Source organism: Hippoglossus hippoglossus, chromosome 1, assembly GCF_009819705.1.
Source record: "Hippoglossus hippoglossus isolate fHipHip1 chromosome 1, fHipHip1.pri, whole genome shotgun sequence".
In the NCBI taxonomy this organism is placed as follows: domain Eukaryota; kingdom Metazoa; phylum Chordata; class Actinopteri; order Pleuronectiformes; family Pleuronectidae; genus Hippoglossus; species Hippoglossus hippoglossus.
In genome coordinates this window covers 10,438,237-10,463,124 of record NC_047151.1, presented here as the reverse complement: position 1 = coordinate 10,463,124, position 24,888 = coordinate 10,438,237, and the positions used below count along the sequence as shown (strand labels likewise).

The 24,888-nt window shown below is 41.7% G+C and overlaps 3 protein-coding genes across 6 annotated transcripts; 2 read left to right on the top strand and 1 right to left on the bottom strand.

Annotated features, from left to right (window-relative positions):
* Positions 1 to 2,878: 2,878 nt before the first annotated feature.
* tmem186 (transmembrane protein 186) lies at positions 2,879 to 4,620 on the bottom strand. The gene is made up of 2 exons (XM_034585471.1): positions 4,500 to 4,620; positions 2,879 to 4,342 (listed from the first exon to the last, which is right to left on the bottom strand). The coding sequence occupies exons 1-2, from the start codon at positions 4,500 to 4,502 to the stop codon at positions 3,701 to 3,703; spliced, it is 645 nt and encodes a 214-aa protein (XP_034441362.1). The 5' UTR covers positions 4,503 to 4,620; the 3' UTR covers positions 2,879 to 3,700.
* A 1,262-nt stretch (positions 4,621 to 5,882) lies between these two features.
* Positions 5,883 to 11,484, top strand: gde1 (glycerophosphodiester phosphodiesterase 1). Its single transcript, XM_034585438.1, has 6 exons — positions 5,883 to 6,373; positions 6,937 to 7,112; positions 8,339 to 8,444; positions 8,995 to 9,087; positions 10,177 to 10,388; positions 11,005 to 11,484. The coding sequence occupies exons 1-6, from the start codon at positions 6,119 to 6,121 to the stop codon at positions 11,150 to 11,152; spliced, it is 990 nt and encodes a 329-aa protein (XP_034441329.1). The 5' UTR covers positions 5,883 to 6,118; the 3' UTR covers positions 11,153 to 11,484.
* A 6,458-nt stretch (positions 11,485 to 17,942) lies between these two features.
* Positions 17,943 to 24,831, top strand: mcrip2 (MAPK regulated corepressor interacting protein 2). 4 transcript variants are annotated; one of them, XM_034585477.1, is made up of 6 exons: positions 17,943 to 17,953; positions 18,081 to 18,544; positions 18,706 to 18,775; positions 20,144 to 20,277; positions 23,068 to 23,169; positions 24,376 to 24,831. In XM_034585477.1, exons 2-6 carry the CDS (start codon positions 18,490 to 18,492, stop codon positions 24,444 to 24,446), a joined length of 432 nt encoding a protein of 143 aa, XP_034441368.1. In that variant the 5' UTR covers positions 17,943 to 17,953; positions 18,081 to 18,489; the 3' UTR covers positions 24,447 to 24,831. The 4 variants fall into 4 exon arrangements, with proteins under 4 accessions (XP_034441368.1, XP_034441376.1, XP_034441385.1 ...); XM_034585485.1 differs by lacking the exon at positions 17,943 to 17,953 and having other exon boundaries at positions 17,979 to 18,404; positions 18,453 to 18,544; XM_034585494.1 differs by lacking the exon at positions 17,943 to 17,953 and having other exon boundaries at positions 17,979 to 18,411; positions 18,457 to 18,544.
* Positions 24,832 to 24,888: the final 57 nt, after the last annotated feature.

Below are 24,888 nucleotides of genomic sequence, written 5' to 3'. Positions count from 1 at the left end.
GGGAGAAATTCTTCAGCAAGATTTTTAGAAAATATTGTCCCTGAATTCAAAGGTTTGACTCAAAGGTAGAGATGACTCTTATTTATTTTCTATGTAGTCATAACTTCATTACCTGTATGACGTACACTGTATATTTTATTTCCTAAATTCCATTTAATTTTATTTACGATTGTTATTATAGTTGTTGTTAGTGTTGTGTGTTCACATTATAATCAGGGATGCTGGAAGCCAGTCAGAGAGTTGGGGGTGCTGAGAAAAAAGTCTATAAAATAACAGCATATTAAATGCAGAGCTGACTTTTAGATTAATTTAAATAGCCAACTAAATGTCATTCCAGTTTAAGAATATTTTACACAACAACAGTCAGCTAACTTGACTTGGTGCAATTCCATAGATATCTAACCCTAGAGGTGTAGTGTTGCCTGGAGTGTGTATCCTCATAATTTATGCCACAGGTTGTTTTTTTCAAAGCAGGCTTTCCAGCAAAGGATAAACATTGCATGTTCTTGTGACATGTAAAACTACTCTTGCATATTTTAGCTTACCCAAAAATAGGCCAACAGCATTTGGTACATCAATACTGGCTAACAGACTTTAGGGTGAGACAACTACATGATGATGCATATTGAGTCAACTATTCTTTTTTCCTTATTCCTTCTATTCTCTCATCTTGCAAAAACTCTATGGGCCATTAGTTCATTTTCTAAACTGTCACTTGGAACAGCTGATTTTTATAAAACTAACTAAATTAACATTATTTGTTTTGGGGCAGGTAGCAAATATGACAGGATAAATATTGCCGTTCCCAAATATCACTATATAAATAACTCCACAGCCTGTTATTGACATAATCAACAAGGTTCTACAATTAAATGTGCTCACAGTGGATGACCTGAGGTTATTATACAAGAGGCAGACTCTCTGTCACCATCATGGCAGAGTGAAGCAGGTCATGCTCTCGCTGTCCTTCACCGTATAGCTGCATATACCGTTCACGACACCGCTGGAGACTCAATCAAACATTATAATAATTATTTAATTAAAAGATATTAGCCCTACTGCTTCACTACTGTCAAAATGTCACTCTAAAAAATAAAATGAAAGGTGTTTTTCTATCTATTTGTTAAGTCAACATTTTTTGCCTTGCAGTTATGGCCCCTTGCCAGTAAGAGGTGCTGCAGCCCCATCAGCAGCCCTACTTCCAGCGTGCTTGATTATAATTATTAATATGATTCTTTGTTGACTCTAATATTGTATCAGTGCTTTGGCTACACATGTAAATGTTGTGTCATTTGCTTATTGAATTGAATTGAGAGTACGGACTGATGTCACTACAAGATTATCTAAACTTAAACTCCTATAGGAGCGGCTGGGTTTCTAAGAGGTTATTTACCCAATATGGACATAATGTGATTTGTGTGATTTATCATTAGTGTTTATTTTGTATCTTATTTCCTTTGGCTTTGATACTAACAACCTAAACCTCCATCTTAACCAGGGAGATGGAAACCAAGGTGACATCAGCGCTGAAATCCAACCGTGTGACAAACCGTGGGGCCAGGATTATTGGGGATGACAATGATGAGGAACTTAGGTATGAAGGAAAACCTCGGTCATCAGCAGCCTTTTTTTGGTAACTGGCAGTCCGTGCTTATGTTTGTCTCTCTTTCTCCTCTGTCTTTCTAACCCCCTTCAACCAAGTCCAAGCAACCTGCTTGAGATGTTACTGGAGGGGACCAAGGAGTCCCACAAGAGACTAATGCAAGACTGCCAGTATCTCAAAGATTTCCTCAGAGTAGCACACAATAAACCAACATTTTTCAAATAATGTTTTGTGGCAAATATTTGACTCATTTGTTCATAGACACTTTGACTTCTCAGTTTTATTTATTTATTGCTATTTTCTCTCACTCTGTGGACCAAACAGTTTTATGCTTTAGACACTGCTAATAGCAGTGAACCAACTTTGACATGAAAATAAAAGAGACTTAATGATCCAATAGTGATTACAGGGTTTGAGACATTTTACCATGTAGCAATAATAAGTTCTCTTTCTCTGGAAGTCCAGTACACATTGTGTTGAGTGTGTTGCTGTCTAGAGATGCACTGATGTGTAAGTCAGTGTCAGTCAGTAAACAAAGATTCAGTCTCATTAAGACATCACTTTTAAACACTGCCATTTTAGGTCCTCACAAACAGTTGAAATCACTCACACGCTCTGCTGCTGTGCTTTCAGAAAGCATTAGAAGCTTGATATACAAATGGACGTACGATAACCCATTGACGGATACATCTCTCAACATTCAGGATTGCAGGGGCAATTGCAAAAACTGCTGAGAAAACTAAATTCCATTCAGACCCTGCCCCTCCGGCGTATGTGTATGGTGTTTGTGCACCGCAGTTGTGAGTAAACCTGTCTATGAGCAGAGTGAGCTTCAGTACATGACGATGACAACGAGCCAATAACGATTCAGTATCATCAGTAGCTGTTCTTCTCTCCTAAGCTGCAGTCACTCAGCAGGAAGTAAGATAAGAATCACTCAGCGTGCACGTACACTCAGCTGGAAGGTTATTAGATACACCAACAGTCTATTTGAAACTTTAATGTGATAATGTGAGGAGGCAGCCGCTGTGCTGGTATGTGGAGATGAAACTCCAGGATGACTGGAAACCAGTGGATGACCTGAAGAGGGACGTGAAGTCAGCAGCTCTGGTGTAAACAGCTGAATTGAGGCTCTGCTCTTTCGAACAGTCATGCCTTCTGCAGCAAAATTATTATCAACTTATTTCATTATGATCATTATTCATCAGAGCAACCATCATGTCTAAGGTAACATTTTCAGTGACACATATTTTCATTATTTTCAGATTCCTCATTATTATATTACTCTCATTATTTTTATTAGGTTCATTATTGATCCCAGCAACCATCAGACATTAGTTTAAATTTACCATAAAGTTTAGAACAGACGATTTTCAAGCATTTGCACCAGTTTCAGTATTCTTGGACATAATTGGATTTTAATGAAAAGACACACTTGATATGACTTAGATACTTTCTGTATGTAACACCAGCTTTAACCAGACTAGAGGTGATTTGCTCCATCAACTCTCTCCCTCTGTCTTTACAGATCCGCTGTATCAACCAGTGATTTCCATCTCATTGATAGGGACAACAAGTCCTCCTATGCCACCATCAGCTGCTCCATAAAACCACAGTACCCAGGAGAAGGCTTTTTCCATCATCACCACTTCCAACACGAGACTCGTCTACACCCAGAAAGCTCTCGGACACACTGCACACTTTCTGTTTCCTCCTGCTCCTGAAGCAAGGAAGCAATTCATATTTTAAATAATTTTTTTAACAGGCTTTTTTCTACAGTATTTAGACCATGTGTTGCTTGTTAAACATTAGGGCAGTCTCACTTTTGTGAGAAAAGACTTATTTGACTTTTAGTTTTGCTTCACACATTAGGTCAGTGGTTTCTAAGCAAAAATAATCTTACTATCCCTAACATATGGCCAACACTCATGTTGTTCTATTCAAAAGACCAAAGTGCAGCTGAACGTTCATCCTCACGCACAATTTTAATTTAATAAAACATTTATTACCAGGCCCATTTCATTTTCACAATGTTGCATTTAAGTCCATTGATTAATTCACAAATATTCACTATCATACTTCAACCAAATCGAAGCATCATTTCAGATTTCCAAACACCTTCTCAAAACCCAATTGATCGACCACACGTCCATAGTGAGTGGAGAAATACAATGTCTGTGGACTGCTGTATCTCTTTAGTTTCAATATTGTCTCTTTTGCTGAGTCCCCCGTGTCCCCAATGGTCAGAACATCTGACACAGGGAGGTAGAGATCATGGCGCCTGCCCCAGAAGGTGAGGTGGGACACTTTGAGTGTGGTCTGAGACGGGTCCAGGTACATCATCCCCACAACCCTCCTGAAAAAGTGACTGACGGTGTACAGCATGGCACCAGCCAGCAGCGCTATCCCCGTTGTGTAGCTGACAAGGAAGAAGGGCACATCTCCCTGGATGTAGAAGAAGTACACTGGGGGCACGAGGACCACAGTGACTGCAGTTTGGAGCAGTTTGAGCCTGGACACGGCTCTCAGATGTTTAATGTACGGCAGCGTATAAATCATAGTGTACTTCTCTGTGGACAAGTCAGAGTACCTGACCAGAGGTGTGGTTGTAGGTATGAGGGGTGTGTGACCAGGTGAAGGAAGCTGCACGCCACAAGGTGTCCGACCTGCTAGTAGACATGATCCTCTGGTACAGGACTGGACGTGGGGGGTCAACCTGCACAGCAACACTGATCTGAGCTGTAGAAACAACAATCAAAAGGGTTCCTTTGACACTGACCTCAACATGCATACATGAGCTGAGGTACACAGCAATAATAACAACAATAAAACTATTAACAAATGACAGATATACGTGTAACAGTGAACTCTGTGTAAGAGAGAAGAAGAAACGCACCATGACCTGCGACAAACTGTATCAGGAAGTAGTCACATGGAAACGAGTCCTCTAAGTAAAGACACTCCAAAGGCAACACTTCGCACCGTTAGCTAACCGGAAGTACTCGCTATCTGACCCGGATGTACCTTAAATTATTTACCACTCTTTATTTATGTTTTGTTTTGTCGCGTGCCTCCTCGTGGGAAAGTTGTCACTTTCACCTGAGACTTTTTTTTAAATGTCTCTTAAAAATATATATCAAAGGTGTAGACTTTGTGACAGTATTTCGACTTTGGAGAAACTACACGGAACCTTCGGGAAGAGCTTCGGTTTCCTCCGCAGTGTGAAGTGTCTGCCTGGAGAGACAGCAAGCTCAAATCGTGGCAGCGGCAGCACGTAGAGGCACTTCCGGTGGCAACAGAAACTGCCGCGATTTGAGGCAGCTGTCAGTTGCCACAGCCGTTTAGGCCAAAGTCCACTTATGATAGTTAATACAACTGTAAATAGTTTATATGCAATTGGAAAGTAAAAGTGTGTGAGTCTCTCTTTGGCGTCTTTTAACACAAAAGCACAGAATACAGTTATTCAGCCTAGAGAGAATAAATATAAATGGAGTGTGTCTAATCCTACCGTTGATAAAAACTTTCTTTGTGGTATTTTCATCTACTTTGGTACAGTTGTAGTCAATAAATTGCAACATGAGCAGTGGCATCTCTGTGCATCATTGCTATCATGGAGTTATTCACCAACTTACAGTATGTAAAATTTAAGGCAAGGATACAAATTTAAGTTTGCCTTTGGTTTATCACACTTTAATCATGTACAGTATCAGTCACACTGTAACAGATCTTTGAGTTCTTACCTATCCTTACATCAAGATCATGCATATGGATCTGATAGATGTGGAGCTTCTCTTGATTCATTTTGAGTCAAACCCCCCGAGAGCTAACAAACTATGTAATAAACTTCCATAAGCCAGTATATATATATCTCAGAATCAGAATTCTTTTAATTGCCAAGTATATTTACACATACAGGAAATTGCCTTGGTGTGGTTGGTGCATTTGGACATAAAAACAACAATCGGACATGAAACAACAATATATACAGTAAGAACAATAAGTTATGGGCACGTGCGGTGCTAAGGTGCAGTGATTGGTTTCGGGATAGTGCCAATAATATATAAATTAACTCATTGAATGAATCACAAACAGCTTTAGTTGCTCTCAGAGAATGACAACTGCCCCCACACACTTGTGGCAACTGTGACAGCTGCCTCCAAACAGTGGGACATCAAAGCCAGCTGCCTCCCAACAGTGGGACATCAAAGCCAGCTGCCTCCAAACAGTGGGACATCAAAGCCAGCTGCCTTTACATATCAGTGGTAGTTTCTGTTGACACCGGAAGTGCCTCTACGAGCTACCGCTGTTACCCATTAATGTCTCCCTGTGTCAGGAGCTTCTCCTCCCAGCTCTGTTTACTGGACTGTTTATATAAAGAGTATATGGTGCTGGAGCCTGAGCTGGACATGTGAAGACATCAGCAGGACGAGTGGCTAATAATAGCTAGCATTAGCGGCCAGTCAGCTGCCAGTCAGCGGAGGTTTCAGGGAGACAGACTGACACCAGAGGGCAACGATGCTGCAGCTGGGGGATGAAGTCACCCTGTACTCGGTGGTGTTCGTGCTGGTCCTGCTGGGGACCAGGAGCCCGCTGTGGACCACCGTCCTCGCCGCGTCCCTCTACCTGGTGATGGCCATGTTCAGGTTCCCTCAGGTACCGGCCAGCCGAGCCCAGCAGGTCCTGCACCCCGGCTCCGGCGAGGTGTCAGCGGTGGCCCACCGGGGCGGGGGGCACGACGCACCGGAGAACACGATAGCAGCCATCCGGGAGGTGAGAGATACACGTGCATGCTGCTGATCCTTCTTAAAGAGGGCGTCTGTCCATGGTACTATAATCTGACAGGAATTTACATGTGTACTGTTAAAATATGGATAGAAAACACCAGCCCTCCATCAGGACATCATGTCCTATTTAACCACCACCCACACTGATACTCAGTGAACCAAGTCCACTTGTACACAGCAGGACAGTTGTAAAAGCTGTGAGGAGCTAATACACCACATGAACTAAATGCAGAATTTTTTTTATTTGGGAGTTTTAGAAGAAGAGTACTTGGAGAAAGCCTCCACAGACACAGAGAGAACATGCACGTGTCCAAATCTTTTCATATTTCCTCTCTTCATCTCACAGTATCTTTCTAAACCCGTTTTCACATTAACAAAGCTACCATGCTGAAATCCGTATGTTTTCAGAACATTTTTTTCACATACATTTTTGCAGGATGACATTGGAGCTAACTGAGCTTCAATTTTGTTAGTTGAATATTATACCCAGATACAAACCCTCCTGAAATACGTTGCTTCCAACTCTCACATCCATCTGTTCTGCTCCAGGCCAAGAAAAATGGGGCAGCAGGTGTGGAGCTGGACCTGGAGTTCTCTGCAGACGGCGTTGCAATACTCATGCATGACGAGACCGTGGACCGGACCACTAACGGGTCAGGACCACTCAGCCAGATGAGACTCTCTGACTTGCGTAAACTGGATGCAGCTGCTAAACATCGACTTAGGTAAGAAAGGGGAATATATCTAGGAAAGCAAACACAAGCCTGCAGGGAAATAGACTTTTTCATGCTTTAGGTTCTAAGCTGATAGAATACCAGAGATCCATCCCAAAAAAATGCCACTAAGTGTAGGCTTAATGAAATGAGTTAGTTGACTTAAGGGATGGCAGGGAAGAAGGTTTTTGACAAATGTGTCTAGAGTAGCAACTCTTCGAGGTGTGGCAGAAGGTTTGACAAGTTGTGTGTTTTTGAGTAGGCTGGAATTTAAAGTGTGGATTACGGTTGGTTGTTCTCTATTTTAATCTACCTTATCAGCGTCTGTCTCTCCAATGATTAACTGGTTCTCTTAGAAATGCACTTTGTCCAGAAACAACTGTTCAGATACACATGTCCTCCATTGAAATTGTCATTTTAGAGTTTTAATTTTTAATAGTAACAATAGATGTTGGTCAGCTCCAAGACGTGTGTGTGAGAAAAGCTTTGCTGTAATTAACCCCGAAATCACAATAAGACGTTTATTTGAAAGCAAACAGGGAAGTTGCTGTAGGTAATGCACAGGCGACTAGTGACCCAGGGGGCTTCTTGAAACAGCACCAGTCTTCAGCCGGAGGAAGACGCAAATGCACACCGCATATATCTTCTTAATCACCAACGATACAAGATATTATAGAACACAAAAAACACAACAATTTTCTATCTTAATATGAGCGTATGAAACATATAGGAGTAAGAATCAGGGAGAGATTTTTAATTGGCATAAGCTTTTAGCTTAGTGTCTGACAAATACTGCGGGTGTATAAATAACAGGACATCTGCCACGCTCAAAAACTGTTTATGACAGGAGATGTCTTAGATTTGTTCTCTCTCTAAAGTAATAGAGTTGTGTATGAGTGTTTATTCAGTTTAACCATAGACTTTATTTAACACAAAGAAAACAAAAATACAATTAGACATAGACCTTGAACATTTTTTTATGTAAAATGTAAACATAAATACGGTACTCATCTTTGTGTTTGTTTATTCTGTGAAAAACGTTTTCATATCACCAAGTATGTTTTTCATCAGCCAACTGTTAAATCGGTCAGGTTCTTCTCATGAACATTATCACATCCATTTCATTTCACTACAGCAGAGAGATAATGCCTGTTAAAGTCAAACGTGTTGTTTCCCAGTTAATTTGGATGCATGCAAGTCTGACGTAGCAGTGTCACTTTTGTGTCCTCCGTCACTAGAGAGAAGTTTGCAGGAGAGACGATCCCAACCCTGGAAGAGGCCGTGGAGGAATGCATCAAACTGCAACTTGTCATCTACTTTGATGTCAAAGGTCATCCAGATGAGGTGCAGCCAACAAAACCAACAACCCGATTATATCCAGTCTGCACATGTCTGTCATACTTTGTTGATTGAATTGATCTGAATCCAGTCAACATTCCATAATGCTGATGTGTTTAAAATAGACCAGAGGTAGTGTTTACTGCGTTCCAGCACAAACTGATCATAGAATATCTGCATGGGGTGGGTAGGGTTGTTTAAATTAATCAAGTACATTTCTTTCCTTATTACCCAGGGTGGAAAGTTATTTTTAAGTTATTAATTTACTTTGTTACTTTTCTAAAGCTCATACCAATTAAAGTTTGCGTCATTGCACTTGTGACCACATGATATCTGATTCCTTACTTAGCACATATTTTAGACGAGTACGGAATGCAGAGCTGTGTGGTGGTGGTTGTTTCAGGCCGGCACGCACACGCACACACAGCTGCTAGTTACCACCAAGCGGATGCACAGGAACACAAACACAACGACTTAAAGCCTCAGACACACATGCGTATACACTGCCAACAGTCGACTGAACTGCAATAACCACATTTCCCTGCTCTCCTCTCAGGCAGCCGCAGCCCTTAAAGAGTTGTATAAGAAACATCCAGTCCTCTACAACAGCAGCATCGTCTGCTCCTTTGAGCTTAAAGTCATCTACAGGGTAAGTGGGTGCCTGCAAAGTGTGAAGAAAGAAAGAAAATAGTTGGACTGAAAAAACACACTTGTCCAAAAGGGTGAAACTTAAGACGAGTTGTCAGTGACTGTATTGAGGATCCAGTAAAGGAGAAATTAACAGTTTGATACTTTCAGTTTGAGCAGGCTGCACATACTGTAGCCTACATAACTAAATGTGATCCTTTGTTTTCAACTCCCTTCCATTATATCTGCATTAACAAAATAGTGTAGCATGGCTCAAACAGCTGGACTCCAACCCTAAATACCATGTTCCTTAAAACGGAGTATAGTTGCCTATCTGCAGCAACAACCCAACGTGGTGTTTCTTATTATCTTGGACCTATACTCTGCCTGGGCCTAAGCCATAACCTGTACTTACACCTTACTTAGTCCCCATCTGAGTGCATCAATGTGAACGCATATAATCATTACAACCTTAATACAAGTAGTGCAGGTTCAAGCAACTGTAAGAATAGAAAAGACACAGAAAAGGAGAAAATCGTGTGGAACAAAACAGGCTCGTCTCTCCCAATGTTCCATTGTTACAATACTGGTTCTGATTAACAGGGTGTTCTGCGGAGTCTTTAAAAATCTAAAATCTAATAATCAGAATTTTAGGCATTAAAAAGGTCCTAATTTTTTTAATGTTCATTTCACAAAAAGCTGATAAAATGTTTTTATTTCTTCAGAGAAATGTTTTGGCAGCATGCATAGATTGTAATGACTGTGTTGTAGTTCTTTCTCAGTCATACAGATGTTGAGACTGAAATCAAACAACACCAATATGGAACTGATAGCTGATCAACAGAATTGATCCCAGTACACTTGGCTGTGGGAAAGACGATGGATACCTACTTTCCCTGCCTGTAGTTTGAGACTCTAGTCACTTAAGTAATACTGGGACTCTGATGTTCCTTTCCTCTGTCATACCTGACATAGGTCTTAAATTTCACTCCAATTTATCTTGTTGAAACCTTCAGAAACCACTAATAAATATAATAATCTAAAACATGTTCCTAGCTAACCTCTGTGTTCAGCAAACATAACCAGCACTTTGTTTCTGTTCTTCCCCCAGATGAGACAGAGTGACCCAGAGGTGGTCACAGCACTGACACATCGACCGTGGAGTCTGAGTCGGTTAGGAGACGGTGCCCCGCGATTCTCCTCGCTTTGGAAACGCCACTGGATGACACTGATGGACATAGTTCTGGACTGGGCTCATCATCATGTGCTGTGGAAGCTCTGTGGCAACTCAGCCTTCCTAATACAAAAGAACTTTGTCTCACTGTGAGTTTCTGCAGCTGAGAATCATATACCCTCATCCAAACTAGAACCTTAAAAGGGATAGTTAACCGAAAAATTTAAATTCACTCCATATCTACTCACCACTATGCCAATGGAGGGGTGGGTGAAGTGTTTGAGTTCACAAAACACTTGAGTTACAGGGGTAAACAGCGTTGCAGCCAAATCCAAAAACAATTGCAGTAACTGGTGATCGTTCCTTCAAAAGTAAAAAACATAAAATGCCTTCATCTGTGAGTAGATACGGAGTGAATTTTCATTTTTGGGTGAACTATCCCTTTAAGGAAATATTTTTGGGCTGAGAAAAGGCATCATTATGATAATTTGTCTCATACTGATGTTCCTGTTCGGAACTGTTCAGGAGGACATACGTTACCTGCACAGCCCTTAATGGGCCGTGAGAAGCCTGTCCTGTGTATTTGTATTATTAAATATTACCAGACATTAAAATATATTTTATACATGAAATATTCGCTCAGTGAAATGTAAACTAGAAGTATTAACAAAGTCACCAAGAAAGTACTAACAACGTGTGTAACATAAATCCTGTTGTTTGTACCAGAGTATAACTGAGTGTGTGTGTGTTCTGTACTGTATACAGGGACTACGTGCAGTACTGGGCCCAGAGAGGGGTGGAGGTTGTAGCCTGGACAGTCAACACAAAAGCTGAGAAGGACTATTACCACACGCTGCTCCAAGTCAACTACATCACAGACAGCCTGGTGGAAGACTGTGAACCTCATTACTGACACCAGACAGAAAGGCTCAAACACACACTTGAGACAAAAGCCCTCATGGACGAGATGTTTCACTTCTCCTCACCGACATGTGTCGTGGTGGAGGAGAACACACAGGAGCCACTGTTTTGATTTAATCTAATCAGACTGGGTGCCATTCTTAGTAACATGATGCCACGTAACAGGTTTTATTTGGACATAATCATTTTAATGTGATGATGAATTCTCTGACATGGTTTGTAATAGCTTCAATACAAGCATTTTTGTAGTAAGTGTCTATAATAGACCTTAATCAAATGTACTGTATTCACCCACTCAGGAATACAATGATTTTATTGTCTTGATAATTGCTTCCATCTTGCTGTCTCTACAGTATATATGCACTATACTATAATGTCATGTATGGCAAGCCGTTTGAGCATTTATTCCATATCCTTGATATCAAATGTCCCCTCCACTACTTCGGTCTTTGTCAGCACTAGTTGGACATTTGGTCGCACTAGTTCAGTATCTTACTGTACTAGTTGAACAAAAAATCTTACTAGTCACTCTTTTTCAGCAACTAGTGGCACTTTTGTTCAACTAGTTACAACAGAAACTGTACTAGTAACACTGCGCCGCACTAGTAGCACCAAAGTCCCTACTAGTTGGCTTTTTGCCGCACTAGTGGCCCTCTGGACCGAACTAGTAATGCTGAAAGTGTTACTAGCTAACTAGTGAGCTGCAAAAGGTCTGCCATTTAAGCTAGTCAAACATTATGGCAAGCCGATTGAGCATTTATTCCATATCCTTGATATCAAATTTCAGTCCCCTCCACTAGTTCAGTCTTTGTCAGCACTAGTTAGACATTTGGTCGCACTAGTTCAGCATCTTACTGCACTAGTGAACTAGTGGGAGCCCAAATGCACACTAGTAAGCTAGTGCAGGCAAAATACCCACTAGTTTACTAGTAAAAGCCTATTTTGACCTTACTAGCAAACTAGTGAGGTGCAAAATGTGTACTAGTAAACTAGTGGGGTCAAAAAACCCACTAGTTTACTAGTAAACACCTATTTTGACCTTACTAGCAAACTAGTGAGGTGCAAAATGTTTACTAGTAAGCTAGTGGGGTTGAAATGTGCACTAGTTTACTAGTTGAAGTGTTTTTTTGACCTTACTAGCAAACTAGTGAGGCTGAAAGGGTTTACTAGTAAGCTAGTGACAGCGAAAATACCTACTAGCTTACTAGCTGCACTTCTTGCAACACATGCTAATGAGGGGGATAAATTGAAGCTTCCTATTGGCTCTCCAGCAAGAGCTCCACCCAGCAAAAATGTAACCCTATAAAGCCTGATGAGGTTTCACTGCTGTGAACCGCCAGCTCCTTGCTTACTATCCAAACAGAATAATGCACGTACATGTGTGTGCGTCAGATTCATTATTTTTTTCGAACAACAATGAAACAAAGGTGAAAATGTTTTAGCATTTTTTAAATTTTGAATAGATTTCTAATAGATGTACAGAAAAGTCAAATCTCAGCTTGGAAGAAGCCTGTAATGCCAGCAGAATATAATTGAAATGGATAAAAAAAAAAAATGATCCGAAGGTGCAAAAATGATCCAAATACATGAATATGCCATTGTAGGCCCACTGAAGGTATTATGCTATTATATTATGAACAACTAATCTGACTTATGTTGGAGGTCAGTGTATGTTGATCTGCTGCAGCATTTACTATCGCCAGTAGGTGGCAGTGCTAAATGAACTGAGTAGCTTTTCTTTACTACTTTTCAATTGAAAGCTTGCCATATACAAACGAATAAGGCAATGACTAAATTACTGATAACATAATTTACTAGTGTCACTAGTGAGGCGCAAATGTCCACTAGTAAACTAGTGGACTGCAAGCAAATGAAGTAGGCGGGACAAGGATTTTGATTGGTCAGTGTTCAAACTGTGTTTCAAAGCCTTAAAGTGCCCGCTCTGAATTGTGTTGATCTAAACCTTTTAGCAACATTCTTTTATGGCATAAGAGTTATTTTAGCAGCCATGCCTAAAACGTTATATTTGATTAAATGTTGATTCATTAGGGTTCATTAGTAGCTCAAAGTGTTTTACAATAAAGTGAAGAAACAACAAAAAATAAAAACAGACTTATTAAAACAAGTGCAAATACTGCACAATAAAACTAAGCAATAAAATTTATAATAAACGAAAGAGACAGCAAAAAGCAAGAACAGGTATGCTAAGAACAATCAGATATTTAAAAGATAGAAATGAAACGTAGAAACACATAAGAACAATAAAATGTGTAGAGATAAGAAAGCCTGCTTAGGAAGCGTGACAGCTGATTAATAAACTTTATTTATAATGTTAAAACATTTTCACCTTTGTTTCATTGTTGTTTGAAAAATTATGAATCTGGCGCACACACACATTTGCGTGCTTTATTCTGTATGGATAGTAAGCAAGGAGCTGGCGGTTCACAGCAGTGAAACCTCATCAGGCTTTATAGGGTTAAATTTTTGCTGGGTGGAGCTCTTGCTGGAGAGCCAATAGGAAGCTTCAATGTATGCCCCTCATTAGCATGCAATGCAACTACTGCCACTAGTAAGCTAGTAGGCATTTTCGCTGTCACTAGCTTACTAGTAAACCCTTTTAGCCTCACTAGTTTGCTAGTAAGGTCAAAATAGGCTTTTACTAGTAAACTAGTGGGTATTTTGCCTGCACTAGCTTACTAGTGTGCATTTTGGCTCCCACTAGTTCAACTAGTGCAGAAAATTGGAGGCCACTAGTTTACTAGTGAGCTGAATCCATGTTTGACTAGCTTACATGTCAGAGCTTTTGCAGCTCACTAGTTAGCTAGTAACACTTTCAGCATTACTAGTTCGGTCCAGAGGGCCACTAGTGCGGCAAAAAGCTTACTAGTAGGGACTTTGGTGCTACTAGTGCGGCGCACAGTGTTACTAGTAAGGTTTCTGTTGTAACTAGTTGAACAAAAGTGCCACTAGTTGCTGAAAAAGTGTGACTAGTAAGATTTTTTGTTCAACTAGTACAGTAAGATGCTGAACTAGTGCGACCAAATGTCCAACTAGTGCTGACAAAGACTGAACTAGTGGAGGGGACTGACATTTGATATCAAGGATATGTAATAAATGCTCAAACGGCTTGCCATAGGCCTCTGTGGGACAGCTGCATTCAGAAGCAATACAATCTCATGATTACACAGCTAAGTATTAGTATTATTTTGAAATAATGTCATTTTGTCGTTGCTCCTCAGTGGTGGACCTAACTGTCTATAGAGCAGATACTAGTCACTTTTAGCCTTTATATTTGTCTTCGTCTGTGGGTCTTTAGTAAGAACAAATCATCCTTTTGCAGCTTTTCTCAAATTTGTGTTGCTCTACATGATAACAACAGCAATCAAATAAGTAGTAGCAAGAAATGAAGGAGTGAATGTACAGAGATTTGTGAGGCTTTAAAAGTGCAGTAGAGTTGAGTAATGAGACTCTGACGTCTGAGTGAATGTGACAGACTGACTTCTGAAATGTATACGAAAGCAGCACCTCAGATACGGTGCAGTGATGGGCAGCAAGGAGACGGAAATAAAACAGAAAATGGTGAACATGTTTCATTGCAGAAAAAGCAGAGGTGTAACTGCTAACACCAACAATGTACAGTAAACTGCCAGTGAGACGACTTCAGGGCCTTACAAACTGGTTTTAATTATACCTCATGTTTTATTCTCTGTTAGAAAAGCTTTCAGACTGAATGCTACACCATCTCTGTTTGTACACTATCAGCTGCTTTTGTGGTTGATCCATGCAGAATTTAATCTGAGCCGACTTGACAAGTTTAAATACATTAGAGTGTCACTATAAGAATTGAGACTTAAAGAACTTGAGAAATAATTCATGATTTTCTGGTTGAATATTGTGACGAATGATTGAATTAAATTAAATTAAATGTGTGATATCTCATTTCCAAGTGACATTGTTTGCTTTCTTGCACCCTGGAACAGCAAAGTGACATCAGAGGAAAACTTATGTCCAAGAATAATGGGTTGGCAATGAAAATCTTGAGTCACAGGCTCCCTTCTAACCATGCTCAAAAATATTGTATTTAGAAAGAACCACACAAGCAAAAAATGTTTATATAAAAACTAAAATAATATACACCTAAAATACAAATTATACACAAAAATACAAAATATTACCGAGTAGAATGAAATAATGAGAATGTAAGTAATACTGATTAGTGGTAGTGCAAATATTATAAAGTGCAATCTTATGGCGGTTTAGCGGAGTTGAACGGTCCGATGGTGGGAGTGGGAGGTGAACTCGCTGAGATAGGAAGTACAGAAAAATACTTCTGACACTGAGATATCCAGGTTTGAATATTTTTAACCCATTTCATACTTAGTTAAACTCTCAAGCATAATGAAACACAGTATTTTGAAGGGACAGGCCATCAACTGATGGGAAAATACACTATTTACTACCTTGTTAAAAACTGAACATCTGCCCAAACTGTTTTAAACAGACGCTGACTCTAAAAAGAAAAAGTTCAATAGATGGGGAAAGGTGGGCCCTGATAAACTTATCTCCCTCAGTACTACTCAGCTATAGTTTGACCTCAGGTTGGCCTCTGTGCTGCTGTAGATACTCAGGCTGAGGTGTGTGGACTGTTGATGATTAGCTTGTGGGCCCAGAGACTCAGGTGACTGGCCCAGATAGTGCAGCTGAATGAGGGGGATGTTGTGTTGGATATCACCCTGGATAAGCCCGTCTGAGCCACTGCTGGTGCCGGCTGATCTTCAGCTACTGTCACAGGTTAGCTGACGTCTCACAGGGCTGATACAGGAGGAACCAAACAGAATAAGACCTGACGCAACATGAAGTGGACGGTTTACAACTAGTGATCCAGGGTTCAGAGTGGCACCATGCACGCTGTCATGGCAACGGATCAATTGTCAGACTTCATTAGTTATTACTTAAGAATATTTAGAGAGCAAGAATATCTGCAACGTCTGCAGAAAAATATCGATTCTTATTCTCCCCATTTTCTCAGTGAACATGTTTATCCCTGTGAGCGTTTGCTTTTATAGGTGAAAGGTGATCCTGCAGCCCCTCCTCCAGAACTGTCTGAGGGGGTGTGTTGTGACGTCACTGAAGGACGGGGGTGCCCGCCTGCGTAAAGTTGTCCGACCGGAAACAACGAGCGCGCAAATGAGGAGTTCCCGACTTCAAAGTAAAAGCCTCTCACACGCATCCTCCTCATAAGTATTAAAGAAAATCCCAACCCTCCACTTCATGTACACTGTATTTGGATTTTCAAGAGGTCGAATATCAGACAGATGAATTGGGTTATTTTTTAATGTTTCCATGTTTTCATCAGAAACTGTAGGTAACATCCCAATGTGGGTTAATAATGCTGAAAATTAGAAATCCATGGCAGTGATACTTGGCAGTTTTACCACAAATAAAGTACAAAAGGCAGATTAACACTATTCTCCACATACTAAAATACAGGAAATAAAACAATATAAAATGAATAAAAAATAAATGGCAACAAACACTTTGCCTGTAAAATGAACACAGCACGTTATTTTCAGTCTTATCACCTAACACAGCTTAATAGTAAAAAAAACATTTTCATACCTCGCCACTGCCACTACTCCTGGACTGTTATGACCCTTTGCAAAAGAAACTAAAAAAAGACACAAACACAAAAAGTGTGTTTGGCTTACCAAGAGGACACGTGCACAGGTGAGATCACAGGAGCAGGACTGAATGCTGACACACCTGCGCTCCATCAGCCTCTTAACTGCTGAGGTGCTCTCACCTTGATTTGCCAAATTGGGCCTGGGTCCTATTCTCCTCCCTCTACATACATTTTTATTCTTATTATTTATTATTTTCTCTTTTGGCTTTTGTATGTAATTTTAATCTATGTTGTATTTTATGGCCTCTTTCAAATCCATTTGAGCTGTTTCTTCTAGGATGATGCTGCTGCCGCAGCTTTGCTCTCATTGAAGAAGGCAGGGCCTATTACTTTTAAGAATAAAAAAATGTGAGCATGTATCACAATGCTTTGTAAAGCCCAAAAATTAGGCGGAGAAGAACGTATAGATACATTCTGATATATGTAGTGGAGTAAAAGTGAAAAATAAATCTACTAAAGTGGGTCGTGATGGTGCACCATAGATTGTGATCGTGGACCATAGATCGGGATGGTTGATTGTGGATTGTGATGGTGGATCTTGGTGGTGGATGGTGGATCTTGGTGGATCCTGGTGGTGGATCTTGGTGGTGGAGGATGGTGGATCTTGGTGGATCCTGGTGGTGGATCTTGGTGGTGGATCTTGGTGGTGGATGGTGGATCTTGGTGGATCCTGGTGGTGGATCTTGGTGGTGGATGGTGGATCTTGGTGGACCCTGGTGGTGGATCTTGGTGGTGGAGGATGGTGGATCTTGGTGGTGGATCCTGGTGGTGGATCTTGGTGGTGGAGGATGGTGGATCCTGGTGGTGGATTGTGATGGTGGATTGTGGATTGTGATGGCAGCTCATCATGGACTATGATTACAACAAGACTGCTTGATATACTGCTCTTGTTGAGGGTTAATGAAAATGTCGCACATTGTTAAGCCCTATGAGACAAATTGTGATTTGTGAATACAGATACACATTTAAAATTGATTTATTGATTAAGTAATGTGCAGGTTAATGGAAACTGTACTTAACCACAGTAAGAAAGTGAATGTGTTTGTTACATTACCACTGGTGATGTAACAAACACGTGCTGGGCATTTATTTTGAAAATCAGCAGCGGACGTGTGTGTTGTTGAGTCTGAGTGGCTTTACGCTGGTGAAGGATGGTGTGTTTCCGTCCTGATGAATTATCTAAAGTGTGCAGTGTCCTTGTCAGGGAGCAGAGGAGTCGCACCGAGTCCCGGAGCAGCAGCGGAGCAGCGACGGCAGAGTGTCCGGCCCGGAGTGTCACTGTCCCCGGGCTTCAGGAACCACAGGTTACGCTCCTCCTCTCCGGGAGAACTTACCGCTGATCCCCGGCATGTGCAGCCGCTTTCTCCTTGGGTGACCTACACACCAGCCCGGGCGTCCTCACGGCTCAACACCTGCTGGTGAGGAGGAGGAGGGCGGCAGGCTCCACACAGCGACTCTGCTGCAGGCGTCGGGCCCGAGAGAGGAGCAGCGGGGCCGGGGAACACGGGTCGGTCCGTTCGGTGGTGGTGGCTGCGTCAGGTGGAGGACAGAGGAAGCTGCGGAGTTCATACACCCCCCCCCCCCCACACCCCCCCCACACGCACACACACACGCACACACACTGGAGCTGTTGCCGGTTACAACACATGATGTACACAATCACCAGAGGTCCCAGCAAACTTGCTACACAGCGGAGGACAGGTGAGTGTGCGTGCGAGCGAGCGTGTGTGCGTGTGAGGGAGTGTTTGAGGGTGTGTGTGAGGGTGTGTGTGTGAGGGTGTGTGTCGGCATGATGCAACGTCACGTCAGCTTCATAACAAACCGAGCACGTGGATCATTTCCCTCCGGGTTTTGTCTGTCAGGTCCAACACAGCAGATCGAGAGCAAGTTCAGCGACTTGAAGCTCAGGCCGACGACCTGGCTCACGTCCAAGTAAGTAGTGTGTGTCCGTGTTCGTGTAATGTGTGTGTTTGTTTGTGTGTCCGTGTGTTTCAGCAGCGTGGGCCCCAAATATTACTCCTCACGTGCGCCCTCAGAGCGATAGTGTATCACCTCGCTGTGACCCAGGTGACCTCGCTGCTTCCATTATCGGACAAATATCTGACCCTCTACAAACTGTGTGCCTGCGTGCGTGTGTGCGTGCGTGCTATGATCAATTCAGCAGCTGTTTAATTGTACACTTGGCTAAAGTCACTTCCGTCTATTACAACCTTCACTAATGCAGACGGTATGGACAAAATTATTAGAAACACATCTGAGTGTAATCTTATATAATTATTTAACATGTCATTATAAAAGGTGACATTTTTAAGCAAAGACTAAAAGTTGTTAATGCACCAACAACGGGCCTCATTTACCACAATGCATTGCAACGACAAGATGTCTTGCATTTTGAACTAGAAAGACACTAGAGCACATGCCTCTCCACTAAGTCTCCACATGAAACCACATTTAAATTTGCCACATGTGGATTTTTATGTGGATCTGCACCAGATGCTGGCAGGTGGGGCTCAGAAGATAGAGCGGGTCGTCCACTAACCAGTAGGGTCAGTGGTTCGATGCCTTCACTACGTATGACACAGTGTCCTCGGCAAGATCCAGAGCCCTTGATGGCTGTGCTGACACTGAGAGTGACGTGTGATGGACAATTCGATGCACTGATCTGTAAAGCACTTTAAATGGTCATCAAGACCAGAAAAGTGCTATGAAAATACAGAGCATTTATATCAGTCCCTACATACTGTATGTCTGATTCATGAATTATTCTGAGAAATCAATGAAAATGTAAAACTATTTCGCAATCCTCCTGATCCAGATCTGCACCTCCTAAATGTAAGGGGTTCTTCCCTCACTCATGGTAGTGCTAAACTAACAAATTAAAACATAACGTAATGAAGGCTAAAATTCTCCCTTTCTCCTCTCCACCAGGGTCTTGTGGTTTTAGCTCTGCAGCACATTGTGTGACGTTTTTCCTGGCAGTTGTTGAAAGGCATTCTTGGATTATCAAAGAAGCTTCTAGACACATAAGCACAAATCGAAGCCAAAAAGGACACAGAGTTAATATTTGTTTAGTTACAGGTACAAAAATGAATATTCCTGCTTCAAGGCTCCACCCGAGGCTGTGAGCATCACTAGAGTTTAACAATCCACCTGCCAGTCTAGGAACAATGAAGTTACCTGAAGTTAACCTGGCGTCCTGCATCAGTACATATTGGGATTTTCCACATGGGTTTTTGTGTTTGTTTTGTCTGAACCCCTCAAGCACGCACTCTGTGATTAACCCCCCTCTCGTCTCTCCAGCTCGCCGCCGCCGAAGATCGTGTTCAACCGCCTCAACGGGAAGCGCTACCACGGCGCAGCCACGCAGAAGGCCAGCTGCCCAGCAGAGGGATTCACTCCAGCACACGAGGAGAACGTCAGATTCGTGTATGAAGGTGAGGGTCACCGGGATCATCAGGTGGGAGGTTGTAGATCATGACGCCAGGAGAGACTGGAGGTGTTTGACTCAAGGTTACAAGGTCGGAGGTTGTTTTATTTGTTTGAGTTGATTTTCTGCAGTTTCACAAATTGAAACCATTTTCAAACAGAACATTTAGCTGACAATGGTTTTAAATCAGAGGTGAGAAGTCAATTGAGGGAAAAAGAATCGGCAACAGTTTTTTATATCGGATTAATCGTTACAGCTGCTGTAAACTGAACTAACAGAATTTTGGGGGGGTTAGTCGGACAAAATAAGAAAAAGTTATTAAGTTATAAAGACGTCACTATTCAACAGATTCATTGATGATGAGAACAACTAACAGTCGTAGTCGTCTTCATAATTTTCAGCAGTATTTCAGGATATGCGAGTCGCTGGAGGCGTTGTGTTTTCAGGTTTTCTGTTGCTCCGTCTGTTCTTCCCACACCCACTAATGAAATAGCTCAGGAATTCTGTGAGGAAACCTTCTTGATTGATTCTTCAAATTTTGGCCAAAGGTTTGTTTGGACTCAAATATGACCTGGTTAGATTTTGGTTTTTAAAGGTCAAAGGTTAAAGATGGCTGTCATTTATTTGGCCTCTTGAACATGATGTCTCATGACACAAACATTAACTGAGACTCAAGGATGATCAGAGGCCTGTACTATGAAGCAGGATTTGCGTTTATCAGGTTTACTTCAGGGTTTTCAGTCCTGTGAAGCTCGTTCACTTCGTATCGGGGTAAATCAACATGGTAACTTGTGCTGAATGGCTAACCTGTTCCAGAGCAGGTTTAGTTGGAGATAAGAGATCAAGCAGAATAAAATCTCCGCCCACTGACAAATCAGTTCCTTTGAAACATGAAAATCCCGTGGAAAAAAAAAACAAATAAAGAATCCTGTGGTGCTGGTGTGGATCGTTAGGGTCTCTGAGGAGGACCCACAAAATCCTTTTACCTTTCACCAACCTGAAGGCAGGAGCTATGTGCTCCCAGTACCACAGACTGTCTGCATCGCTCTACCTTTCTTTACTTGTGGGAGTTACTGATATGGATGAATTGAGTGTGTTAGCAGCGGAATAACCTGACAGTTTTATACTTTTATCCTTCCCTTTAAGTAGCTTTATCATATGAAATAAAATATTTATTTGGAAGTCGAAGTAGAAGCCGCCCTAATGGGGTGTGAGGGGAAAACCAACTGTCCACACACAGTCACTCAGAGGAGACTGTCAGCAAAACCTAACAACGCTGAAAAACCTTCACTGTGCACTATTCACCCTGTCTTGAAGTTTACCCAGCATGCCTCAGTACTGGGCAGTACTCTCATGCCCTGGTGGAAATGAATGACTTGGCCTGAACCAGCTATCTATCTGTGTTACTGTTGGCGCGCTGCCAGTTGTGTGATGTTCGTTTGTGACGCTAAAGTTCATCTGAGGAAAAGAGCTTTTTTTCTTTTCTCAAGCGCTCACACCTAAAGAAAAACCTCTGTCACAGCCTGTTGACTCGTTTCAAGGCAAAAAACCTGATGAGCCTGAAAAAAACCCACCAACAAATGTCGCCTCTAGGCCTGATTACATAGTTGTTCACCCTCCCTCATGCAGAACCGGCTCCTGTAATCTTTTCTGTATATTTGACTTCCTTGTTATACAAGCTGCACAAACTATGTGCATCTCAGGGGCTGAAGGTGATAAACACACACCACAGTCCAGCTTAGTTCTAAGTGTGCTGCTCTGCATTAGTGTTTGCAAATCAACTTTATAGTTATAATCTCCTGAAAGTGGAGCGTGCTCTGCCAGGATGTTTGAGTGTAAAGGATGAGTTCAGAAATGGAGCAAAAAAGGCAAACAGTTGTGCACAACTCCACTAAGGCCCAACAGTCCCATTACCTCCAATCAAGCTGCAGCAAATTTCATAAACTCATCTGAAAACTGAAAATTACAGACCGATCCGTGCCAAAATGTAATGGGTTCTTTCTAGGCCCGTGTTTCATCCCTCCACCAAGTTTAGTGTAAATCCAACAACAAACAAACAGAAGAAAACATGACCTTCTTGGCCGAGGTAACAAAATGTCATTTGTGCATTTCCGCCAAGGAGGTAATGTTTTCATCTGCATTTGTTTGTTTGTTAGCAGGTTTACGCAAAAACTACAAGACCGATTTCCATGAAATTCTGTGGATGGGTGGGGCATGACACAAGGAAGAGCCCATTCAATTTTGGTGTGGATCCGGAACCCAGGACGGATCAAGGGATTTTTTTTCACTTTCTGAAATTCCATATATTAGATCACACAATTATTAGCTCCTCCAAGAAGGTTATGTTTTCACCCCTGTCCATGTTCTGTTGTTTGTTTGTAAACAATATCATGCAAAAAAACAACAACTCCTGGACAGAAGGATGTGGTATGGGTTAGGGAAGAATCCATTACATTTTGGTGCAGATCAGGATCAGGTGGCGGATAGAGGAATTTATCTTTCACTTTCTTTATTCTAAATATTTTGGTTGATTTCTTAGAGAATAATTCATGGATCTTGATTAAAAAAATTTGACATGTTTATGGGACTGATATTTATTAGTGTGTGGATTTTGGTGCAGATCTAAATAAAAATCGGGACCTAGTGAATTTAAATGTGGTTCCATAAGAGGACTGTTGCCTTAGTGGTGGTATGTATTCTAGTCCCATTCTAGTTTAGTTGTATTATAAAAATAAAAAAAGACTTGTTGCATGTAAAGTAACTCAGTTTACTCAATACTGTGTTTGTTTGTGTGCAGCTTGGCAGGAGCTGGAGCAGGAGCTGGGGGATGTCGGGAAGTCGACCGACAACCAGGGGCCCGTTCAGTACACTGAGAAGACCCCCAGTGCTGCAATGAAGAGTAAGTCCCTGCAGCTTCTCTCTGCGACTTTACACCAGGGTGATTTGGATTTTCAACCAGTTCCCATTCACTGACCTTTTAGAGTAAACGATAACCCTCCTCCTGCTGTGTAACCTGCTGAACATTGAACCAGTAATCTGACCGGTTAGTCAAACACAACAGGAAACATGAATGGCTGCTCTAATCTCTCACCATTAATCACAAACCAGGGCTTTATCTGTAGCCAGAGGGAGACTGTCGAAACATGTTTCTTTAATTTTTAACTCTTCTTTGGTTAACGAGATCCGGACTGTTCCAGATAAACCAGCCCTTGTTGGTTCACACACTGTCTAAGGCTCTGTAAGGTCATTTCAGTCACTTAGGATGGATTCTTCTTCACCCTTTTTATATTAGTTAAGGATCTGAGGCTCCCAGTTGTTATGAACAGTTGTTAAAGTCTGAGTTATGCAATTACTATGATCTTTTAGCTGAATTTCATCAACAGTCCATTGGATTGTGATGTTTTTTTGTTTTGCTGCTCCAGTAATGACATGGTCATTTTGTCCAGATTTAAATATTTCAACAACTACTGGGTGGATTGCTATAAATTGTTGCACAGAAATGTATGGTCCCCTGAGGACGAACCCTACCGATACAGGTGATAGCTTCCCTTTTCCTTTAGAGCCACCAAGAGGTTCAAAATTGAGGGTTTGAATGCAACGTCTCGACAAATGTCAGGAATTCAGTGCGTGTTGCCCTCAGGATTATCTGCAATCATTTCCTCCAGTGCCATCAAGACAATCAATTTTTTTCAATTCTTTGGTTAAAGACTTCCCCAGCGAGTTTAGTTTTATGTTGTTCAGGAAATATTAGCATGCTAACATGCTATCCTAAAATGGTAAACATGCACACTCAACATCCTCGGCATTAACAGTTAGCTCAAAGATCTGAATGTCCCTCCTCTGAAAGATTTTTAACACATTCTAAAACATTTTCGTCTCCAAATAAAAGCTGCAAATGTCTTAGTAACCACATCAGTAGACCGTAGACTCAGTAGACTTGTACAGTCCCTCAGGTTTCAGGTTTTTACATCTGCACAGATCATCCCTCCTTTTTTTTAATAACAAATTTGTAGTGGCATTCATGTAAGAAAATTAATAATTGATGAACAAAATAGATTGTACTTTAATTCCCCTCTGTTGTGTGTCTCTCTCGCTGTCTGTGCAGACTTTGTGCCCATAGACCTGGAGGAGTGGTGGGCTCAGCGCTTCCTCGCCAACATCGCCAACCTGTCATGACCGGTTGAGGCTTCGAGTCGGGACAGGAAGCACTGCGTTGATGCTCCATCGGCGAAAGGCGTCACAGGAGTGACGGCGGGAGGAGTCCGTCTCCAGGATCTGCGGCGCGAAAGGGCAGCGCGTCACCTTGATTTGACGCTGCGTAGAGAGAACTGGGTGCACAAGACAAAACCGCCAAGAATGCAACGACGCTGACCTGACTGTGAACAGAGCGGGCTGCGACAAAAGACCCGTCTCTCTCTACTTGAGTGACGTGTTGGTTTAGAAGTTGAGATTCTTTTTCCTCCTCCTCTATCAAGTGTGCTCTGCTGTATGTGTGTCTTTGCTGAGCTTTGGATATGAATCTACTGAAGAACAAAACAAGTAAAATGGCTTTCAAGAAACATTCTGTGTGGGAATTTCTTCGAATTAATGTATTTTGCTGATATACACAAATCCGAAC